We start from the raw sequence: 24,868 nt of genomic DNA on the forward strand, positions 1-24,868 counted from the left end.
TAGTTGTTATTAATTTCAGGGGTCATTTGCATTTTCTTATTCCAACAAAGTGAAAATTATATATGCTATGCGGGATCAAGTGAACAATAACAAAGAGCATATAATGAAAAGGTTAAAAGCACTTGCGCAACAAATGAAAGGATTGAAAAGTGACATTGATTCTGGCAAAAAAGGAATAATTGATTGATTTTTTTGCTACTAACAAATAAGTGTAACACATGCGGACATCAAATATTTAGATGGAAATTATTTGGTTCCTGAATTTGAACCAATAGTAATGGGAGAGCCTTGTTGGCTCATGAGTACATGTTAAATAAAAAACACATCTCATACCAAATTTTATTTGAGAGTGTTGTTCTCATAATCAATGGTTTAGCTATAATTGGAGGCATATAATTTCTGCTAAACCAACCATCATTATCAACAAAAATTTGTAGTTTGAAACTGTACTCTTAATTTAACAATTCGAGCAAACGGCCTTACAAAAAAATCAATTTGTAAGTTGATAACAAATGCACATGTGACCATACCATAGATGCATTTATTAAATCATAATAGTAAGCGGTCCACATGACAGGTGAATGTAATCATATTCACCTTTTTATATGTTCCAAATAATTTATATGTTTCAAATGATCATTTTATCATGAGATCAACCCACACAACAAAATTTTTGAAGAATTTTTTATTTTTTTAACATTCAATCATATGAATTCTCAATTTCATTTGTATCACATTTGAATCGGAATGATCAACCGGTTATACCAACTGATATTAGTAAACTTTTAATCTACTTTTGCATGTGATTCCATCATCATGCCCATATTTGTATACAACAAACAAGAGGGGAAAATGGGTAATCTTTTACTTAAGTATTTATAACCTGTTTCGATTGTAATAATCTGTAGATATTAATCTTCCCATAATTTATTTTGCAACATCAACTTTCCTATGTCATGGATGTGGCAACACCAACTGCTGATTGTCTTACAGTTGTGCATGATCTTTTGTTACCTGACTGCCATAATGACTGTCATATGGATGTGGCAACACCAACTTTCCATACTGTTTTGTGTCTTTAAAATTCCAAGTTATTCATTGTCTTCAAAAAAGTTGTATTCTACATTCTGTGTGTTCATCTTCATAAAAGAATGGTCAATAATTTGTTTGTTCATAAGTACTGACATTGCACAGTGTTGCTTACTACTTACATAATCGTATTTTGGGGGAAATTGAGGAGCATGGTTTTTGAAAACTACTACAAGTCTTTGGATAATGGATGTCTTTAAACCAGCTATGAGGTTATAATATTTGTTGAACAATTAAAGGATTAAATCGGACAAAATATAGTTAAGGGTGTTTGTAACAAATTTTAAACGTATAGAACATAAATAAACCAAACAAATAAAATATGAAGAAACATGAATATTTTATTGATAATCAATGCGGGTATACAATTCTTGTAACATCTCGCACCTAGAAACGACTATAAAGAGTTTAAAATATGAAAATATTGATTTTTGGAAAGAATAAGAAAATCTGGAAAAAAAAATTTAATTTAAGAAAGTGTGTTTTGGCCATTTTCAAACGGCCATAACTCCTAGCTCAGGAGAAGTTAGGAGCATATCTTGATATGGTTGGAAAGACCTTGGAGATATATTTCCAACGCCGCCAAGATTGCACGATTTCGACATTGTATGAGTGAGATATGCCTTTCGGAAGTTGGGCTATTGGATTGAGGAAAGTCCCAATCCGGTTTTAGGGAAGGGCAAAGTAGTCGTTTCTCTAATTAATTTCCTAATTTGATTTTAGGGATTTATTGGGGTAAAAACATGACTTAGTCAGTTGGAGAATTGAGAAATACGCTTAGGGCTTGGAGAAGAGAGAAAAGAAGAAAGAAAGGGAGAAAAAGGCAAGAATTCGTCAAGATCATCCAAGCTTGCGAGTGGATTTCGTTGGGGGTGATCCCTATTAAGGTATGTGAGATCTTTTAGTGATGGTATAGTTCACCCACACAACAACTTGTTTCAATTCAGCGATTTTGAGTTGTTTACATGTAAAAAGGTGAAGTTCTTGAAGGATATCGTTAAGTTCTTGATTGGTTGTGTTGTTGAAGTTTCTTGTTGATTTGATTCGTGTTTCCGGGTGGATTTTTGAGTTAGATCTGTTGTAAGTTGAGAGTACCAATGACCCTAAGTGCTTGGGAGAGGAACTAGGGAAGATTGAAGGGTTTAGAGATGAAAAACAAAGGAGAAAGTCAGAATTTTCTAGGTAAGGGGTGGGGCGCCGCACCAACAGCGTGCCCCAAAGCTGTGTCTGACATTTTGGCCTTGGGGCGCTGCGCCAGCCAGCGCGCCCCAGCATGTTCTCTGAGGTTTGGGGCCTGGCGCCCTACGCCTCTCAGAGCGCCAAGGACGCCAGTTCACCCCATTCTTCCCCTATAATTTTGTACTAGTTTCTAAGTGATATACCTACATTTTTTAGTTAATTTCAACACTCTAAGGTACATCTAAACATCATGACATCATCCATAAACATGAGATCATGAACCTTGAATCCATAATTCAATTCAAGGAAAGTTAAGATCAAAGTCAAAGAAGTTAAGAGTCAAGTCTAGAAGTTAAGAAACATGTCAAAGCAAAGTTTCTTAAAGTTTTCAAGAGTCTTTAATAAACGTTTAAACTTCGTTTTAGGCTCAAGTTTCAAGTTAAGCAAAGAGTAAAGAGTTGAGTTCATTCTCAAAAATCTATAACGGGACTAAGTATTCCCAAATAGTTTATAAATGTTTTCACAATTAAGCAAGAAAGGGAACATCGATTCCAAGAGAGCTTTTAAGCTAAGTTTTGAGTAATTATCTCAAACCAAAGAAAGAGTTTTGTTTTTACAAACATATGAGCTAAGTATATTTTGGGAGTAGTATTGAGCACTGATATGGGGATGCGAGTTTATATTAACTCAAGTCTCCATAAACCATGTAGCCATCATAGGTAGTAAAAGATCATACTTTTTAGATGACTCCTTAAGATGTTTTTAGCATAGACTAGTGGATCCACTAAGTTAAGCGTTCTATATGAAGGCAAAGTATAGGACAGTTCTGGCAGCATGGGCAAGACGTTATATCACCACTTAGGCTCATAGTGGTGGTTGTCGGTTAGAGAATCTCCCACAAAAATTTATATTACTTTTATATTTAAGTAAAGTTGAGTTTGTTATTGCTTTATCTTTAACAAACTAAGTTGTTTACACTGTTTTACAAGCTTTATATATATTGCATGTGTCTTATTGCTTTATAATGAGTTCAGTTGTTCATGAGTTAAACAGAGCCAAAGTAAGTGTTTATTTGTACTCCTTTCAAGCTTAAGTTATGGTTCAGCATTCCAACTCGCATACTCGTACATTCAATGTACTGATGCCAGTTGGCCTGCATCTTATTATGATGCAGACGCAGGTAACCAGGATCAGCATCCAACGCGTCGTTGATCCAGTTGAGCACTCCAGAGTCAGTGGTGAGCCTCCTTGCATTTCGGAGGACTTTTTTATTTCGTTTTTTTTCTTTCTTTATTAGGATGTTGTGGGGTCTGTCCCAACATCCATCTCAGTATTATAGAGGCTTCATAGACAGTTAGTAGTTCAGTTGTCTTTACATTATCATTCAGATGTTGTTTAAAGACTGAGTTGCCACTTTGGCTAAACTATTATTTCTCAAGTTATGCATGAGTTATATTTTCTTATGTTTAAGTCTTCCGTTGAGTTCAGAAATCCAGGCCAAGGGTTCGCTTGGGGCCAGCAATGGTCTTCGAGTGCTGGCCACGTCCACGGTGTAGGCTCGGGCGTGACAATTCTGATTCTCCCTTGATTATCCTCTCATAAGATTTATCCATGATTCGAGGGTCGTTAGTAGCGTATTTTTTGAACTAGGATGATTTAGATTTGACCTCTATATCAGTGGCGGAGCTAGAAAATTTGTTAAGGGCATTCAAAATCAAAGAGTAAATTATTATTTTTAGCTAATGGGTGTACAAAATATTTTTTTTTTATTACTAATGAGTGGATGCACCTAGATTTGAAATTAAATTACATATCATTTAACTAAATCATATGAACATTTATAATTATAAAACTATTACTAATGGTATAAATCAGAACTAACCGCGAAAAGTCAACAAAACACAGTTTTAACTACTACTCTCTCATTCGTCTTTACTTGTTTGTTTGACTTGACATTCTTAAGAAACAATAAATAGAAGGATAATTTTATTATATTATTCAGTTTAATTATCAGTTATTTAAATATGGAGAAGTGAATAGTATTTAATAATAAGAATAAAATAAACACAATATAATAAATTATCTCTTAATTTTTTAAATTTAACAAATAACATTGAACAACTATCTTTATTAACTAGACAAGTAAGATAGAGAGTAAAGCAATTTAATTATATAAGAAATATTAAATTCTCTATGAATAATTTTTTTAAAGCAATAAAAATTTGGAATGTGTATCATTTTTAATATTGATTTCGTTGTAAAAAAAGTATTTAATGATGCTGAATAAAGAACTAGTTATAAAACCTATAACATGTGATTTCTATTTATTTCCCATCTTTTTTCTTTAAACTTAAAAAAGGTTGTTATAAAATTGTCTTAACGAGAATCAAACCGCAGACGTTGGACACTGAACTGAACATGCTTACCGCTGGACCATCAACCTCCACTGTGCTTTAGTGTGTGCATTTATTTATATAACGAAATAACACAGAATATATTGCCTATACATACGATCTAATTTTCCGACGACCCTTCACGGGCTGTAGCTCCGCCCCAGCTCTATATAAATATTCCACGATTTTGTGGAATATTTGAGATCTTGATCTCTCTATGAAATTTTTTGAGATGCCTTTTAAGATAATTTAGTACCCATGCATAAAAGAGGGTTTAGGATTGAATAACCTCTAAGATTCTAATTAAAACTCAACACACCTTCTAGAGTCTCAATTCAAATTGAATACGTCTTGTAGTTGCACAAAATTCCAATGTCTATAAAGGGAGCTAAGCATTTTCTCTCAAAATTTATATAAACCCTAGAAAACTTATTGATCCACCGCCATTAACAAAGGTAGCATAAAAAAGACCGGCGATTGAGCATATCTATTAGTTTGTGATTTCTTTCATATTCACAATTGTTGTAGATACATACATACAGATATCTTCACAAGTAAGTATGAAGGCACTTATAAAACCTTATGTTATAGCTACGATTAATATTATGACAAAGCATTTAGCTTCTAGCATGAGAAACGGTGGCGTCTTGCACCGCACCAGACTCCACCAATCCGTCATCAAATTTGGTCAGGTACGTTCAATTGTTTTAGTAATTTCAATTTTTGCCTATTAACATTCTCTCTATTCCAGAGATACTACACTGGCCCTGTTAGCGATGCGAAGGCAACGAAGGCAGGTGCTGAGATGCTCGTTTCTTATACGGTACTCAAAACCCCTTGCTGGCTGGCTGGTTGATCGATTATTTTTTGAGTTATTACCCTCATTATATTTTTGGTTCAGTTGTTAGGTGTCACATACACCGCTGTGTTCTGGCACTACAAAAATATTTTCAGCCCTGTCGTGCAGCAGATAATGAGAGGTAATTAAGCAAGAACCATATTTAGCTTGTTCTGAAAAAAAAAAAAACTATTATTAGTTGTTAGCATAGATGATGTTAGTTCCATCTTGTTGTATTGATTGATTTTGATGGCATACATCTTAATTAATTGTTGCAGACAGGGAGGATCGAGCTCAGGCCAAGGCAATGGATGATGAAAAACCATGAACCAGGGGATTTAAGAACAAGTATATCCATCATTGAAGCAAAAATTAAGTATATATATTTATTACTTTCATGTTATATTTAGCATCATTTCGACTTCCAGATATTCTATATGTTTACAAGAATCAATTTTAAGTTATGTGTGACATTGAGTTTGGATTGTTTAATACATGTTTTGGGCATTTCCTCTTTGCTTTATGCACATGGCTGAGCTCTTATTGCCCAAGGTAATTGAAAGTTTATCTAGGCGAGTATAATGTTTGACGAGTTATATGCCTAAATCTTTCATTGAACGATCATGTTTCTGCATACATATGAGAGGGAGGATTGGTCTCTGACGAACTAGCATATACAATATGAATGTATGAATACCAGACATATATGCTAATCCTATTTATACTTTCAAAAGATTTCGTATCTTATCACTAATTAAGAGTTTTCTACCATATATTGAGGAAGATACACTATATTCCTAATTTAACTTACGAGACATACATCCATATTATATTATATAATGCTAATTCTAATAGATGTATTTTTGCTATCAGATACACTAAAATAGGGAGAGAGGCGGGTGAGATGGGGAGGGAGATAGTCATGTATCCCAACTACATGTGAATCACACTAGATACATACTAGATACATATATTATTGTGTATCTCGTGTGATTCACATGTATCTGGTATATCAGATATATAGGAGAGTGGTGTGCGAGTTGGGAGGGGGGAGAGCGAGATTTCTCTATGTATCCTAGATACATCCGAATCCACTTAGATACCGTGTATCTAGAACAAACTATACATAATTTTGACCCCCCATATATCCCGAGATAAATGTATCTAGATACACCATAATCTGGTGAGATTCGTAATACTATAATTTAGAATGTATCTATAAGTAATTAGCTCATAAACTAGTGAAATTTCTGTAAATTTTCCTTTTTTTTCAGTTCCTAAAATAAATGAACTAATGTACAACCCAGTCCATTCAAGTAAATCTATCCATGGGGCTAATCGAGCCTGTATTTTCGCATTTTATGTGACAAGCCGGGCCCAACAAGAGCATTGGACTAAATATAACTTATCGGAGCAACTTTCACATATAGCAAACATAAAAATCATATTTGTATTTTATAGCTATAATTTGCATAATTGCGCTCTATAGCAAATTTTATGTTTGCTATGGAGCTTTTGATTTGTATAATTCGTTACAAACATCCAGTTTTATACAAATTGTTATGTTTTGTATAAATTCATTTATACATTGTAATTTGTATAATAAGATCTGTATTTGTATAATTATAAGTGTATAGGACGAAAATATATGTATTTGTATATACACTTTTCTCTCGCTTTATACAAACACAAACACATTTTATACCGAAATGTATAAAATGACTAATTCTATATTGAAAATGGCTAATTGTGTATCGAATCAGATGGAAAAAAAGGGAATGTTTACTGCGAATTACGATTAAAATAAACTATGACTATAACATTTAATTTGAATTAATAATTTTTATTTCATACAATTTTTCCTTATCGTTATCTGAATGAATATTTTGTTGGGCTGTTCCTTGTCCATCACTTGCACGGCGTTGACATTTGGAATGCATACAAATTACAATGAAGGACAAGGAAATATGAACTTTGTATCTTACATAGCTATAATGTGTAAGATAATAATATGTTTTTATGTTTTCCAATTTGATGTGCCGTAGCTGTTTTGAAGCCCGTTTAATCTCAATTTGTGTTTGAAAGTCCCATTTTAGAGGTAAAATGTTTTCTCTATCAACAACTCTATATCAAAATTTAAACGTGAGACCTCTAATTAAGAATCGAAAAATATTTACCATTTACCACTTACCACAATGGTACTAATAACTTAGACTTAAATTATTTCCCTGGAAAAACAACAACCACATAAAATCGATTAAAGAGGCGACAAAATATTGATACTAGTTTTAGCTGTTCAACTTATGTAGGTTCATGAAATACTCTTTTGTTACTTTTATTATTTCTTAAGTTTTAGTTTGTAAAAATACTTGGAAGGAAATCAAAAGGCACAATACATCAATAGTTCATTTGATTTCGCCTTAACTAACATTTATGTCCTTTAATTTTGGGTATGTATAAGTAGATACTTAAACTTATATAAAATTAAATAAATAAACGTTTATATACTATATGACATAATACACATAAAACACTATGTAAAATATCAATTAACACGTAAAACGCCACTTTGAAGCTAATAGATGACAGTTGAAGGACACGTTCATGTGACTCCAAAAACACTGTTTTCCAATACATTTGAAATATGTTGCTTGCACAAATTTTAGGTTGTCCGACACCACGATTTTTTTAATTTTTTTATTTAGTAGTTCAATATCTAAAAATTCACTGGATTAACATGGACTTCGAAAAATCAAAGCTCGTCTCATTGAAAATGAGTGGTCTTAAATTTTTTGCTCTTACTTTCCTAATACCTTAGTTTCTTTTCTGTCAACAGAATTTCTTACTGATCTGCTAATTTCATAGACCAAAAAAGGTCATTTTCGTTTGATTAGTAAATCCGCTAATCTATACAAGCATAGTCACTAATGTCATCTCCATAATATTTTATTCTTTTTTGAATTAGAACTTGTTCACCTTATAAAGGAAGAAAAATTATCCAGTCACAACCAACAAATACTCTTTTAATTAATTTTCTAGTATAAATACAATGTCTACGAAAAAACTAATGGGTTAGTCTGAACCCACGACCTCCACCTAGCTGCGCCCCTCGACTGTGTTTCTTTACAAAACAATGGTCTATAAATTTGCCCACATATCTCTCATAAGTAGTGAATTGCACCGTGTTGCTTGCTACTTACAGTAGAATCGTATTTTGGGGGAAATTGAGGACCAGATCTTTGCGTTGGTTTTTGAAAACTACATGTGTTTGGATGAGTCAAATTAACACCATTAAACCAGCTATTGAGTTATAATATTTGTTGAATAGTTAAAAGGATTAAATGGGACAAAAATATTATATTTTTAGACCTACAATCATTTACATAAAATTTATTGATCCACCGCTACTACTCTATTAGTTTGTGATTTCAGATTCACAATTGTTGTAGATGGGACTGTTAACTCGTTTTTTTAACGCTACGATTGATATCACGACAAAGCATTTAGTTTCTAGCATGAGAAACGGTGGCGTCTTGCACCGCACCAGATTCCACCAATCCGTCATCAAATTTGGTCAGGTACGTTCAATTGTTTTAGTAATATCAATTTTTGCCTATTAACATTCTCTCTATTCCAGAGATACTACAGTGGCCCTGTTAGCGATGCGAAGGCAACGAAGGCAGGTGCTGAGATGCTCGTTTCTTATACGGTACTCAAAACCCCTTGCTGGCTGGCTGGTTGATCGATTATTTTTTGAGTTATTACCCTCATATTTTTTTTATTTTGGTTCAGTTGTTAGGTGTCACATACACCGCTGTGTTCTGGCAAGTGAAAATTTTTTTCAGCCGGCGGATGATGAGAGGTAAAGCAACAACCATATCTAGCTTGTTCTGAAAAAATATTTATTATTAGTTGTTAGCATAGATGATATTAGTTCCATGTTGTTCTATTGATCCCATTAATTTTGATGGCATACATCATAATTAATTGTTGCAGACAAGGAGGATCGAGCTCAAATGGATAATGAAAAACCATGAACCAGGGAATTATGTCCACCATCGAAGGAAAAATTAAGTCTAAGCTAGGAAAATAGATATTACTAATTCCTGTTATATTTATTATCATTTCGACTTCCAGATATTCTATATATTTATTACAAGAATCAATTTTAAGTCATGTGTGACATTGAGTTTGGATTGTTTAATACAATGTTTTGGGTATTTCCTCTTTGCTTTATGCAGCACATGGCTGACCTCTTATTGCCTGAAAGTTTATCTAGGAGAGTATAATGTTGACGAGTTATATGCCTAAATCTTGCATTGAACGATCATGTTTCTGCATACATATGAGAGGGAGAATTGGTCTCTGACGAATTAGAATATACAATATGAATGTATGACTACTAGGCATACATTCATATTGTATTCTGTATGATAATCCTATTTATACTTTCAAAAGATTTCGTATCTTACCACTAATTAAGAGTTTTCTACCATATATATATAGAGGAAGATACACCATATTCCTAATTTAACTTACGAGACATACATCCATATTGCTTACTAGACATACATCCATATTATATATGCTAATTCTAATAGGTGTATTTTAGCTATCAGATACACTAAAATAGGGAGAGAGGCGGGTGAGATGGGGAGGGAGATAGTCATGTATCCAAGTACATGTGAATCACACTAGATACATGTATTTGTGTGTATCTCATGTGATTTGCATGTATCTGGGATATCAGATACATAGGAGAGTGGCGTGCGAGTTGGGAGGGGGGAGAGCGAGATTTCTCTATGTATCTTAGATACATCCAAATCCACTTAGATACAGTGTATCTAGAACAAACTACACATAATTTTGGCCCTCATATATCCCGAAATACATGTATCTACACACCATAATCTGGTGAGATTCGTAATACTACAAATTAGAATGTATCTATAAGTAATTAGCTCATAAACTAGTGAAATTTTTGTAAATTTCCCTCTTTTTTTCAGTTCCTAAAATAAATGAACTAATGTACAACCCAGTCCATTCAAGTAAATCTATCCATTGGGCTAATCGAGCCTGTATTTTAGCATTTTCTGTGGCAAGCTTGGCCCAACATGGGCATTGGGCTAAATATTACATAACTGGTTTCCCATTTGAAGATTAAGAGCTGATCCACATGATTTTTGTGCCTAACCCTATAAATGTGAGAATATTGATTTGTCTATTTGTGAAATTTACTGAAACACACTATAATAATTGGCCCATAAGCATTGTATGAAGTATAAATTATAGGAACCACATATTATAAGTACTAAATAACATCCTATCCCTTCTAGTTTTCTATTTATCAAAAATCCCTTAAAAATGATGTTTGCGGGATACATAGCGTTGTGCACGGGATACATTAGGTTTGATACATTCCACATAGCGGAATACATAGCGTTGTGCACGGGATACATAGTGTTTGATACATTCCACATAGCGGGATACATACCGTTGTGCATGGGATACATAGGTAAATAAGGGATTTTTGAAATTTTTGAAATAAGTAGGGATAAATAGATATTAAGGTAAGTAAAGGAGTGTAGTTAAGTAATTTGTCCTTGTTTGAATGAATAATTTGTTGGGCTGTTCCTTGACCTCTTCACGGTTTACCCCTGGCCCAAATAAATAGCCCATAAACATGACCGGAATTATCCATGTTCACAACATTCATCTTCTTGTTTTTGTTCCCAAGTACAAATTAAACTCCATAGTATTCCTAATATTTAAATTATTGTTGACTTGTTGATATCTTCTTTATTAGCTTGCACAAACTCGACTAATTTAAAACTCCCCACCAATAACAGGTACTAGCTGATAACATTGATGATTGGCCACTAAGCCTAGAACAAATGAGAGAAAAATCACCTAATGTTTTTGTCTCTCTTGTTGAGATATAAATCTTGAACCTCACGATTCTCAACCAAAATAAAATATTAGTATTTGATAAGCAGCCTAATACTAATGTAATTAACTTGAACTAATTTCATCTGTACTTTTCAGTATTTAAATAGAGTATTAAATTAAAATCTATAGATGCTCTTCAAAGAAAAAAAAATACAACTTGTGATAGTAACTTCCAAATAATAATAAATTTTAGTTGACTTCTTTGACTCTTTTCGATTTTGATTTTTAACTCTTTAAATTAGAAAAACTGGACAAATATTTGCTTGTAATAAATCGTCCGTCACTTGCACGGCGTTGACATTTGGAATGCATACAAATTATAATGGACAAGGAAATATAAACTTTGTATCTTACATAATTATAATAGGAAAGATAATAATAATTCCAATGAGTTATCACTCCACCTAATATGGGCATTTGTTAAACAAATTAGACTTACGTTTATATGTTTTCTATTTTCCAACTCTATCTGTTTTAAAGGTCGTTTAATCTGAATTTGTGTTAGAAAGTCCCACTTTAAAAGTAAATTGTTTTTTATCAACAATTTTATACTCATGACTTAAATATGATACCTCTAATTAAAAATAGAAAAATACTTATCAACAATTCTATACTTATCGATACCATAAATTAGACTTAAATTGCTTTCATGGACAAAAGACAATTAAAGAGGCGAAAAATATTGATGCTAATTTAAGTTGTTCAACTTACGTAGGTTCATAAAATACTCTTTTGTTGTATTATTTCTTAAAATTTTAGTTTGTAAAATTATTTGAAAGAAAACCAAAAGGCACAATACATCAATAGTTCATTTTATTATACTTCTGCTAATATTTATGTCCTTCAATTTTGGAGAACACGTTTATGTGAAAATGTCATTTTCCAAAAAAAATTGAAATATGTTGCTTGCGCAAATTTAAGGTTGTCCGACACCACTATTTTTTTAATTTTATATTTAGTTATTCAGTATCTAAAAATTCACTACTTGATTCATTTGGACTTCAAGAAATCAAACCTCATGTCTCTGAGGATAAGTGGTTTTGAATTTTTTGCTCTCTGCTTTCCTTATAGGTAAACCTTCGAGATCAAAAGTTAAAACTTGTTACACTTGAATTTTTTTTATGAACAAGTAAGGACAAAAATTCAAAACTATCCACCTCCAATATCATTCTTGTAAATCACCTTTGGATTCGTCCTTGATAGACCTATTGAGGGGTAACTCATGTTCTACTAAAAATATTTCTATTTTCAAAACTTAAACTTCAAAACTCTATTATTTTTAATTTGTGACTTCGACCGAATACGAGATTCCAACCATCCTACAGAGTACCACATATTCAACCCAACTATATTTAAGCTTATTAGAGCGGCATGTATATTCAAATTGGATGCACCTTAAAGTAAAAAAAATCCAAAGAAAAGGACACACCAATATTGCCTAATATTTAAAAAGGCAGAATTGGGAACCTATTGAGTTTGACTTTAGTAAAATATATTCGTTTGAATTAATATTAATATACATACACATATTATTTGAGTTTTTTGAAGATGTTGAGCACGAATTCTTCCACATATTCTGTCGGTTGGACTAATTAGACTCAACTACAAAATTCTTTTTTAAAAATAAAAAATAAAAAAATCTTCTCAACAACTAGAAATTATTGAAGAAAAAATATACTACCAATAAAAAGAATTAAAAATATATTTACTGAAATACATGGGAAAGGGTAAGAAATCAGTATCATAATTTTAACTTCAATCAAAGATAAAGAAGATTTTTATATATACAAGTGACAACCTGTAGTTTCTGTTTGCGACTTTAGTTCTAACTCACCCTTGGTGAATACGTGATACAATTTATTTAGATTTGTTAAGATACATAATAAATTTAGCAATGGTTATATTTAGTTAGAAGTTTCGATAGTCACCCAATTTTGAGTGAGTTATTATTATAATTAACTTTGTTTTGTTTTTCAAAAGTCATGCTATTTTTCATAGTTAGCTTTCATGTCATTTTAATCGAAAATAGAATTCTGATACCTATTTAATATTGATGGTGGCAAGTTCATCTATTATACTCGCATTGTTCCTTTTTTAGGTGTCATGGTTTTCCTTTTTAGAGACAAACGATAAGAACTTTGACTAACATTTTACGATGTATTTTTTCATCATATTACAATCTATAGTACTTTTTGTATAGTTGTTGAATATCTAAATTTTTAGTTTAAAATATCGAATTAATGTAATATAATTTAACTTTGAAAATTAGTCAAATTGACTTTTGAAAAACGCAACATGACAACTAAAGGGGGATTGAGGGAGTAATATAATACTAATCACTTATTTTAGGTTTTCTCATTAATGCTTATTAAATAGATTTATCTGCTAATAACTTTTTAGGTGACGAGATTATATCTATAAATATTTATACACCATCAATTATTATATAACTTTAACTCTCTATATAATAAAATCAAATGTCACTACATAAATGACATAAAGACGAGTTAAATAGCTAGAAAAAAAAACATATGCACATGGACATTAATTCTGGTAGGTTTCGAATATAGTCTTCCGACCTTTTCTTCTTTGGAGGAGACATAAATGGCCATCTCTAGTTAGAAATTAGTTAGGTAGCTTTTTAAATGCGCAAGTACATATCGAATATATCGACTAAAAATAATTACATTTGTTGATTAATTATATAAGAAATATATATTATATTTTATATCATACATCAACACGTTCCCTCTAAAACGTCTTTGTCTTTGCTTTGCCATCTTTCCACGTTTTTTAACCTTAAATAGTACTCATTTTTAGTAGGAAACGAAAACTATTTTTTACCTTTTTTTTAGTTGAAGAAGAAAAATATCTTCCTCTCATTTTCAAAAATGATGCTTATGAGATTGACTAAAGAATTTAAATCCACAAATAAAGTTTTAAGGACTAGATCTAGGGGAGTTAATTAATTAATTGATTAAGGCATTGAGATACATGTTTAACTAGTCATTTTCGCACCTAATTAATATGATTGCCAAACGCCAAACTAATAAAAACTAGCTAAGTAGTCACTACTCTTTAAATAGAACGTTCAAAAAAATAATGTTACTCCCCATCTCCAAATTAAGGTTGTGTTTTTCATTTATACATTATTTAAGAAAATATAAGTTAGGAGGACGTTTCACTATTTTACTCACAAATTACTGTTAACAGTTTATTATTTCATGAACTTGCTTTATTATATATTCCACAAACTCATCAATCAACATGATGAAGACAAATGTCACAAGAAATTATTGTACTTTAATTTTTTTGTTGTTGTACTTGCTTGAGCACTAGCTTAACTGTCACTTGGGCTAATTAGTCGATGCACAAATTAATTATAGAAAATTACTGTACATTTATGATTTTGAAGGGCCAAACTATAAGTTAGGTTGTTAGTATGAAAAGCTACCTATCCACATAAAAATGGATTATTTTAAACCTATAACCTAATTAGGTGTCCTTTTAACTTTGTTATATTTGAAATATAAACGTTGATAAAAAAAGAAAAAAAAGAAATGTGTAACTATTATTGGAATTGATATTTGATAGTGAATAGACCTATATCTATAGTCAAATCATTAACCCCACCTTTTTTTTATCCTTTTGTTCTTCCAAGATTCCTAGTAACAATTTTCATTATAAGGAGACAAAAGATTATTAATTGATTTTTTTATTTTATAATCCTATGATTTTCAATATTTCTTATTAATTTAAATTGCGACTCTTAGAGCACACTAATAATACACTCTTAAAAATTTTGTATGGTAGAGAAACTTCAAATTGCACAAAATTATGTTGTGCATGGTTAGAGCAAGTATACTACTATACTCTATGAAACTTTAATAATTTTTAAAAAAAAAACCCCACTAATAAGATTACTATACTGAAAAGGGGAGACTAAAAAGCAAAAAAACGCTAAAAATAATTAAAGTTGATTAAATGATGGTAACATTTTGACCCTACTGTATTTAGATCACGTACCCGAAATATTCCCCCTCTCCTTTTCCCTAAGCCATTTGCACGCCACTTCTTTTCTATTTTTGTTTCAGACTCGTTTTGAGATTTAACTAATTTAAAATATCACTAAATTTTTTTAACAAAAACAATGTTATATTCTGAACTCAGATATAAACCTCTGATTAAAAATAAAAATACGTATCATCCATTGGAATCTTCTTTTTATTATATTGCACGCCACTGCTTCGCATATCGATACTAACTTTTGACTATTACAAGTATATTGGTTGACTGCTTTTATCTGAGTACTTCTTATTTGAATAAGTTACTATTTTGTTACCCATATATTTGAATATAATTGGCGCTGTTGCGGAGAATACAATGAAAACTTTTAACTATTGATGTCTACTCAATTAAATTATTGTTATTTTCATTACTTGTTTCCTTGTTTTGGTTGTCAAACAGGTTCTTTCATATTTTCTGTGTATTTCATCCCAATTTAGTCGGTTTACTACGACCATTTTACTCCTTTCGTCTTAATTCATGGAATATAGTTTAATTTGACACAAAATTTAAGAAATATAGAAAAGGTTTGCAATGATCAAAAACTATCTTTAAAAATAGTACACCTCAACTTTTTGTTAAATAAGTAGGACCTAACATGTGTATAATATTGATAGTGTCATTTAGTATTTTGATAAATAAGGAAATATGTCATTTTTAAAAATTGATTAAAAAGAAAAGTATATCATTTAAATGAGACGGATGAAGTATTTATTTTTATATTAAATAGACCTCACTAACTCGTCCTTGTTTTCGACCCTCCCACATCAACATGTTTCTCCTTATTGATATCACATTAACAACTTTACCATACCTTATAAATGCATTTAAGAAAATTAATAAGTAGTTGTACATTATAATTATCAAGTTTTCAACTCAATAAATCAAATGAGCCGTTATAATATTCTAAACTTAAACTTATAATGTTTAAATTCTAGATTCATCTATTTAAAATTGGATAAAGGGTCAAAAATATTCTTAACTTATTTAAAATGACTCAAAAATATCCTTCTTCCCCCCTATTGTCACGATCCAGACCATCGTGATTGGCACCCACACTAATCCTCCGGTGGGAGAACCATTTCTACTAATTGGAACCAAAGAACTACACAACTTAATCAAAACTAAGGCATTTAAAGTTACGGAAGCAGGTTTAAATGCAGAAATTATATAGTTCCCATAAACTCCAAGGTTTAAACAAATAACTAACCAAACTAATGCGGAAGAACAACCCTTAGAACCTGAAAGTCATTGTACCAAAACTCTACTATGACAAGTCTAAGAAGAAGGAGTGCAACCTAATTAAACATACGAATAACTAACTAGAAAGTCTGAGTCCGAAAAGGGTGGACTAAGACATAAAGAACTCATGGCTGCCTGGAAGAACTGGTTCACTCGTGAATTCGAATCGTTCACTGCCTGGTACTCAACAAAGAAATAGCAAGTGCAGTATCAATACACAACCACAATGTACTGGTAGGATCACACGGCTGTCCCAATAAGTGAAACACATGCAAGTAACCACAACATTATAAAACAAGCATATGCCGAACATATACAATATAAGTCATCTTTTCAGGATCAATGTAGCATTTCACGTTCTCAATAATACACATTGGTTATCATTTTAGAGCAACATACAGTCTTCCAATATCAATCATCATTAGATATGAATGTAATCATCACAAGTAGATACACAACACAATTCAATGGTCCTCTCACGGAACCAAATTCAATGGTCCTCTCATGGAACCCATACACAAACTGTTAGTGTACCGGTACGTGGTATCTGTTCCAAGTTAGTGTGTCGGATCGTGACACCCGTTTCAATGTTTATGCCGGTACATGGCAACCAATCCCAGTTAGTGTGTCAGAACGCAACATTCGATCCATTCAACAAGCCACAATCACAATCACAAGCATATTCTCATAATCATACAATCAAGTCATGATTCATGGCATTCAATCATTCAACTATCCGCATTTATGATTTGTGTGATCAATAATGCAACATTCGCATACATACATGCATCATAATGAAGCAAGAACAAACATATATCACACAACATGAAATCACAACCATCACCTACCTCGAATCCAAGCTTGAATCGCTTGAGGCACTTGAATTTTCCCTTTCTGGATTCTTCCTACTTGTTTGTGGTCTAAAAACATACAATTAACACAAGGATCAATAAACGAGGCCTAATTACCCGCATTATAATCAACACCCTAGGCCAACCCAAGCTCCCCATACCCAGATTAGGCTTTTCTTCCACCATAATTCCTAGATCGAAACCCTCCCCCATCGATAATTACCCAATAAACTAAATTCTACATATCGAAACATAGATTAGGGCAGTAAAAACCTTACCTTTAGCACCAAATTTCGTGGAAAACTGCTAAGAGATCGCCTGGGATCGTCTCCTAACTCTTAAGAACAAAATTTGTAAAATAATGACGTTTCTTAGGTTTATTTCCGACTTAAGTTGCGACTGTCCCGTCACAGCGGACCTCATCTTGCTTCAGCGGCCCCGCCCTAGGTGCTTGCACGGAAACAGAGAGCTAAATAAAGAGTTCCAAACACCTATTTCACAACACACCTTCAACCAATGCCACTCATAAACATATTTGTTCACGCTAAGATCAGTTTCAGGAGTTCTACTCGCCCGAATTCGATTCCGTATAGTCGTACGGATTCTGTAACGTCTTAGCTATCCACTCATGTAATCGCATTCCATATTAAACCTCTCGTTTGTTACCAGATTTCCCTAGACCTCACTGACTCTGATTTCGTCCAAATCTGGACTAGGCTAGAAAATTTCAAGTTACTAATAAAAAGTTTTCTGGCCCAAAAAAAATTTCCGTTGGCTTTTCCATAACGACGGGAACAGGTCGTTACACCTATGGGATCAAAAAATGCCCTTGAGGTTAAGTTTAGACCTAAAATTTTAATGACTGGCGCGTCTTGAATCCTCCATTTCTTAATTATTTTTTTTGTTACCCCATTGGTTATTGTAATTACATAGTAACTTTACTTTTATCTATTGAAGCAAAACAAATCTTTTCTTTTATAATAACGTCAACGTTACTAAAAGGAAAAGTAATATATGCATCGGTGCAAATTTCAAGAGCTACTATTTCACTAATTAAGAAGAGAATGTAAAATTAATCGTCCTTTGATTTTTCATGTTTAAACTTTTAACCCTTTAGATTTTGACATTGTAAAAGTTTCTCATTTCTTTAATTTATTTGGGTTTCTCACTCATAAAAACAATCAAAATATACTCAATAATAATCTTTATGCACGTGGTGATATTTATGAGAAAAATAGTTCCTTCCAGCACGATTGAGTGAGAAAAATATAAACATGAATAGAAAATTAAGCTGTAAAGTATGAAATATTGAGAGTAGTTTTCAAAGGACGGAAAGTAAAAGAAACATTGTCAAAAGATATTTTTTTGACATTAACAAAGTCAAAGGATTAAGTGAATGAAATTTGTAGCCAATATTGACAAATTGTTACAAAGAATATAATTGGAGGACGTGTTCAGCAATAGGATCTTCTCTTTTGGAAAAAATAAATCAAAATCGTCCTTAAGGTTTGAGACTGGTTTCATTTAATCCTTAATGTATAAACATGATCAAAATGTTCTTTGAATGTACTTCAAAAAGTGATAAAAAAATTTAAGTCACATAAGTAATGATTTTCTTTAATTTTTATTGTCAGAATGAATTAGTTCTTTCGTTTTATTTTATTTGACTCTTAATATTAAAAACATATTATTATTTTTTATTTATTTATTTTAGTAAATCAAGAGAGTTTTAATATTTTTCCCCTTATATTCTTAGTATTAATTACATAAGGTAGTGATCAAATTTTACAATTTTAAATAATCATTAATACGCCTCTAGTAAAAGATATCCTAAGAATTGAGTCAAATCAAGGCATGCTTGAAATAAAGGGCGAAAGTAAAATTATATAAAAACCTTTCAAATTATTAATTACATATCTAAATTATCAATAATACTCCCAAAATTTTGCTATTTGATACTCTAGTATTTATGACATCCTCCTACATGCGAAGAGCTTTCATTTATCTTTTAAAGTAAGAATAACAACGACAAAAAAATGGATAAGAATTTTAGATTTCTATCTCTAGTGCAATTTGACTAAATTTGAATTCACATCAATAATTTAGAGAGATTCAATTTCAAAATCTCTGATTAAAAATGAATAAACACTTACCACTCTACCACAATTCTTATTAGTGTATAAATAAACACTATTTTTATTTATATAGTATATGACTTAAAATTAAACTAATTACTTTAAACATATGGAACTAAATTCATACATTAAGGACTAATTTAATCATTTTCTCCTACTTTGGGGTTGCACATTTCACAAGTTACCATTCAAATCGGTATTAACAAAAGCTGTTAAAATAATACAAAAAGAGAGAGAGAAAGACCCGTCCTTTACCACCGCTTTATGTCTTTACGAACCCCTCAAACCTTTCACCCACTCTTCTTCTTCTTCTTCCTCAGTTATGGCCTCTGCCTCTTCACTTTTTTCTCAAAACCCCATTTTTTCTTCTTTACATTACTACTACTTCTCTTCTTCTTTTAACTTACTTTATTATGGGTTATCTTTCATGCAATGCCGAATCTGCTATTGCCACCTGCGATTCTTGGAACTTCAAAAAGAATCGAACTCATAATAAACCATTTACAATCAGAGAGTTTTCTTACTCTGATCTTCACTCTGCTACTAATGCATTTTCTCAGGATAATCTTCTTGGTAAAGGAAGCCATGGATATGTATACAGAGCTCATCTTAATCAAACTAAGCTCACTGTTGTAGCTGTTAAAAGGGGTAAATTAACTGAACCCCGTAACAGTTCTACTAATTCTCCGGCGGAAAATGAGATTGAGATTCTTTCTAGAGTACACCACCCTCGGTTGGTTAACTTGTTGGGTTATGCGGTGGACTCGAATCAGAATAAATTGATTGTTGTCGAGTTTATGCCTAATGGGTCTTTGTATGAATTGCTTCATTCTCATTCTAAACCTCCTAATTGGACTCGTCGTGTTCGATTTGCTTTACAAATTGCTAGGGGTGTTCATTTTTTACATTCTTCAAATCCGCCGGTGATTCATAGAGATATCAAGTCTTCCAATATTCTAATCGATGGGAATTTCAGTGCTCGTCTTGGTGATTTTGGGTTGTCTTTGAGAGGTCATGTTGAAGATGTCGTCGTTAAAAGCACGCCGCCGGCGGGTACGTTGGGGTATTTGGATCCTGCTTATCTAGCACCGAGTGATCTCAGTACAAAATCTGACGTTTTCAGCTTTGGGATTTTGTTATTAGAGATCATTAGTGGCCGGAACGCAATCGACGTGAATTACAGTCCGCCATCAGTGGTGGATTGGGCTGTGCCGTTGATTAAATCCGGCGAGTATACAGAGATTTATGACCCGAGACTCACCTCACCGGAGGACGACGGAGCTTTACGGCAGTTGGCTATAGTGGCAGCGCGATGCGTCCGTAAGACGGCGGCGAAACGGCCGGCGATGGCGGAGGTGGTGGAGTGGTTAAAACTGGTGTATAAACGAATGAGCTCGCCAATATGGAATAACATAGGGCGGCGAGTGGGGCGCGTGAGGGAATCAACGCGCGTGGTGAAATATGAGCCGTTGGATGAAAGTATTGAAATAGTTAAGATCTCGAGAATGGGAAGTAGAAGAAATAGGAAAGTATCCAATGTGACGACCACAGAATTAGGAAGTGCTGTGATTGGTCAAAAAGTAAAACCAGTAATTAGATCGAAATCTATTGGTTCACTTGGTGAGATTGCATCTGAACCGTTTGATCTGGCTAATAACAATAATAATCAGACGGTTAGGAGGAAAGGAGGATTGGCTGTGAAGATGCCTACAGTAAGGTTGAGTAAGTCAAGATCAATGGGCATGATACAAAGTAGTACAAGGTTAATGCACAAGAATAATTGTAATGGGGTTGTGGTTAAGTTTGTAAAGAAACCAAATGGAAAAGAATTAGAGGAGTCTAAATTGTTAGTTGATGTAGGAAAAGATCGCACTTGAGCTGAGGGTCATTCAAAAACAGTTTTAGAAAGTAGGGGTAAGAAATACGTACGTAATACGTTAGACCTTTCTAAAATCGTATTTATTAGATTTCATTGGATATGTTATCGAAAGATCTCTAAAAGGGAGAGTAATTGATTGTATTATCATTTTTTTCTTTGCTTGTTGTATTATTCATTTCCTTGCCTTTTTGTTGTAACTTTAGACATTTGTAATATTTTTTCTCACCATTAAGATCACTCTCTTGGAAGAGCTATATTAAATTCATTCATGGCTTGAAAGAGAAATTTGTATTTGCTCATAGAATTGAAATCTAATATACCTTGTTGAGATTAGCTTGCAATAGTGTTAATTAAATATTGTAATTTGTATGTATTAGAGCATATATAGGTTCTCAAGTTATGTCATTATCATCAAAATATTATTAATCTACCTTACAAAATATTTTGAGACTACACTCAAAATTTGTACACAAAAATAATTTTAATTATAAAATATCACAAAAATTTTAGATAGACATATTCCAAAAGAAGCAAAAACTGCAGGCCACTTTCTCTCAAGACTTGGATGTGCTTCTCAGGCTGTGACAACACTGTTTCTAAGGACACTCATGTATCTGTTATTCCCACCATTGAGTTAGTTGATTCTATGAAATAAATTCTTGTTTCACTGTATATTTTGAAGTTGAAATTTAAAATTGAGTTTTTAAAGTTACATATGAACATTTTATTAAATTAAGTAATTTTTAAAGTTTTGTAAGTGAAGTCCCAAAAATTCAAAACTAGTCTGAACTAGTTTTTAGAAACTTCAAAAAATAATTTTTAATATCTAATCAAATTTCATGGTCATATATATCTTTTAATTTTAAATTAAGTGAGGATTGAGATTCAGTGGAACATGGGATGGCAGAAATTTGGAAGATTATTGTTTAGTAATAATGGAGATATTAATTAAGTGAGAGGTGGCTGTTGATAATAGGTGAAGTAAGAGCATTTATGTATAGCGGCTTTAATCTTCCACTATTTAATTTCATTTAGAATAAACTATCGTGTATCATGTTGTAATGTAGGAATAGTTTAGTGTCTTATTTATCACTCTTTTAGTTCACTTTTTACTTGTTTATTACATTAAAAATATATTTTTATATAATTTTCACTTGTTATGTTAAATACTTTAATATATCAAGATATTTTTTTTCTTTATGTTTTGACCTTAATATTAATAATTTATTTCTCAAATCATTTCTCGTGATTAAGATTAAACATTAATTAATATGAATATTATAATAAAAAATATCAATGGGAGTCTCATATAGTTAACTAGTTCAATCGTTTTCGAAAACTCAAATTCATATTAATTATTATTTCTTAATGAGTGCATAATTCAAACAAAACAACCAAAAATAAACGAAGGAAAGGAGTACTTTGAAAAAAAAACTAAATATTCAAATATTTAGAGTTCTGATCCAGAATATATAGTTGAATATATAGTAGATTTTGGTGGCATTATGTATGCACCTATTATTTCGCCAGATCAAATTATATATATACTAAAAGGTTTCTTAGTAATAATGCAATCATTGTTTGTATTTATATATATTTAACTAGCTATAATTTATGGCAATGTAGAGCACCACACGTTATTATGAAATAAAATACAGTTTACTTCTGTATACCTATATTTTTCCACATAGTCTAAATTATATATATATATATATATATATAATTGGACTGTCATAATTTTATGGTCATTCCATCCATTTATGTTCCATTACTTTTGACTCTTTTTCTTTTCAACTCAGTTTCATAGAGCTACACTGGGCTTCTCTCTCGATCCAGTGCATTAATTAGCCACAAATATTGCTCATGAGGCCCATGGGCAGAGCTACCCTATAGGGCAAGGGGTGTCAGGCGACATTCCTTCGTCGAAAAATTAGATTGTATATACAGGTTAAAATTTGGCTTAATAAATGTATATAAAATTGTTGACACCTCTTGATACAAGTTGAAGATTTAGTGTAGTGGCTAAGGGATTGGAAAAACTGTTCGAGGTTGTTTGTTCTATCCTTGATAGCAACGCAAATATTTGACACCCCTTACTAAAAATCTTGGCTCCGCCACTGATGAGGCTCACTCTATAGTTTGAGCTTAATAGATCTTTATAACGTAATTTGAAATCAGATTGATTTGAAGTTGAAGTTTTATTTGAATATATAATTTTATTTTAAAAAGTGCTTCGAGAAATAAGTTATTTTTAATAGCAATTTCAAACGGGCTCATAATCTAATAAAGATCGATTTCGTAGTCAACAATAGTTATAACTAGTTATTCCCAAACAGCTGATGTATGTTTCTTTGTTTAACAATATTAATGTCAACGTTCAAAAAAATTCACAAACTTTGAGCTGTACAAGAAATCCAAAATTTGACAAGACTTGGATTATCCACAAGTTGGATCATTTTTATATAATTTTACGATAGAATGAAGAGCTTATGGTTCTTGAAGAAAACTTGGATAATTTTATGTCCTTATTCATATGAATTGTAAATATCAAATGTCTTTTAATACTATTGGACATTAATTATTTTTGACTTACACTGCACTAAAATCCTACAACTTGTGGTGTATATATGCAACTAGCTAACTTAACGGCACTTGTCCCATTATTGAATTGTACAATCCCTAGAGCAAATTTTGTTTTATTTATTTCTTCCACATTGATATATGCAATTTGTCGTTATCATATACTCTTTTCGGTTCATATTTACTTATTGTGTCAATTTGATCAATTTTTGAAATTAATTCAATATTTAAAAATAAAGTTAAAATGTTTGAAAATCATACAAAAAAATATTACATAAATTATGACTCTTTTCATATTATTATGATGAAAACATAGATTTTAAAATATTGATTCAAATTTATGTAAATTTGATTATCATAAATAAAACCTAACAAATAAAAGTAGACGAAAAAAAATGTGGAAGCCTTGGAAGGTTAAATATGGATTATCATTGAGGAATTAAAGGCTATAGAAGCTCCCTTCACTAAGTGTTCCCCACAACATTTAATATTACTTTGTCCTTGTTATGGCCTCAAGTGTTCATCATTCAATTATATGTGAGAACTGCATTAGTTATTTCCCTGATTTGGAGTATACGAGTCGCTAGGACACACATCGTTTCGCCTCCGGGGTTCAAAATTAAATCGAAATTGATAATTTGAATCGAAAAGAATTATTGATTTATCAG

The 24,868-nt window shown here is 31.8% G+C and overlaps 2 protein-coding genes across 2 annotated transcripts in view; both read left to right on the forward strand.

Moving 5' to 3' along the window:
- The window catches only part of LOC125814277 (cyclin-D2-1-like), a 211,034-nt gene that overhangs the window by 85,738 nt on the left and 100,428 nt on the right, over positions 1-24,868 (forward strand). The window lies entirely within an intron of this gene.
- On the forward strand, positions 19,998-21,618 carry LOC125814257 (serine/threonine-protein kinase-like protein At3g51990). Its single transcript, XM_049493719.1, has one exon. The coding sequence runs from the start codon at positions 20,155-20,157 to the stop codon at positions 21,616-21,618; it is 1,464 nt and encodes a 487-aa protein (XP_049349676.1). The 5' UTR covers positions 19,998-20,154.

This window comes from Solanum verrucosum, unplaced genomic scaffold (assembly GCF_900185275.1).
Source record: "Solanum verrucosum unplaced genomic scaffold, falcon-dt-bn FXZP01000230.1, whole genome shotgun sequence".
Classification (NCBI taxonomy): domain Eukaryota; kingdom Viridiplantae; phylum Streptophyta; class Magnoliopsida; order Solanales; family Solanaceae; genus Solanum; species Solanum verrucosum.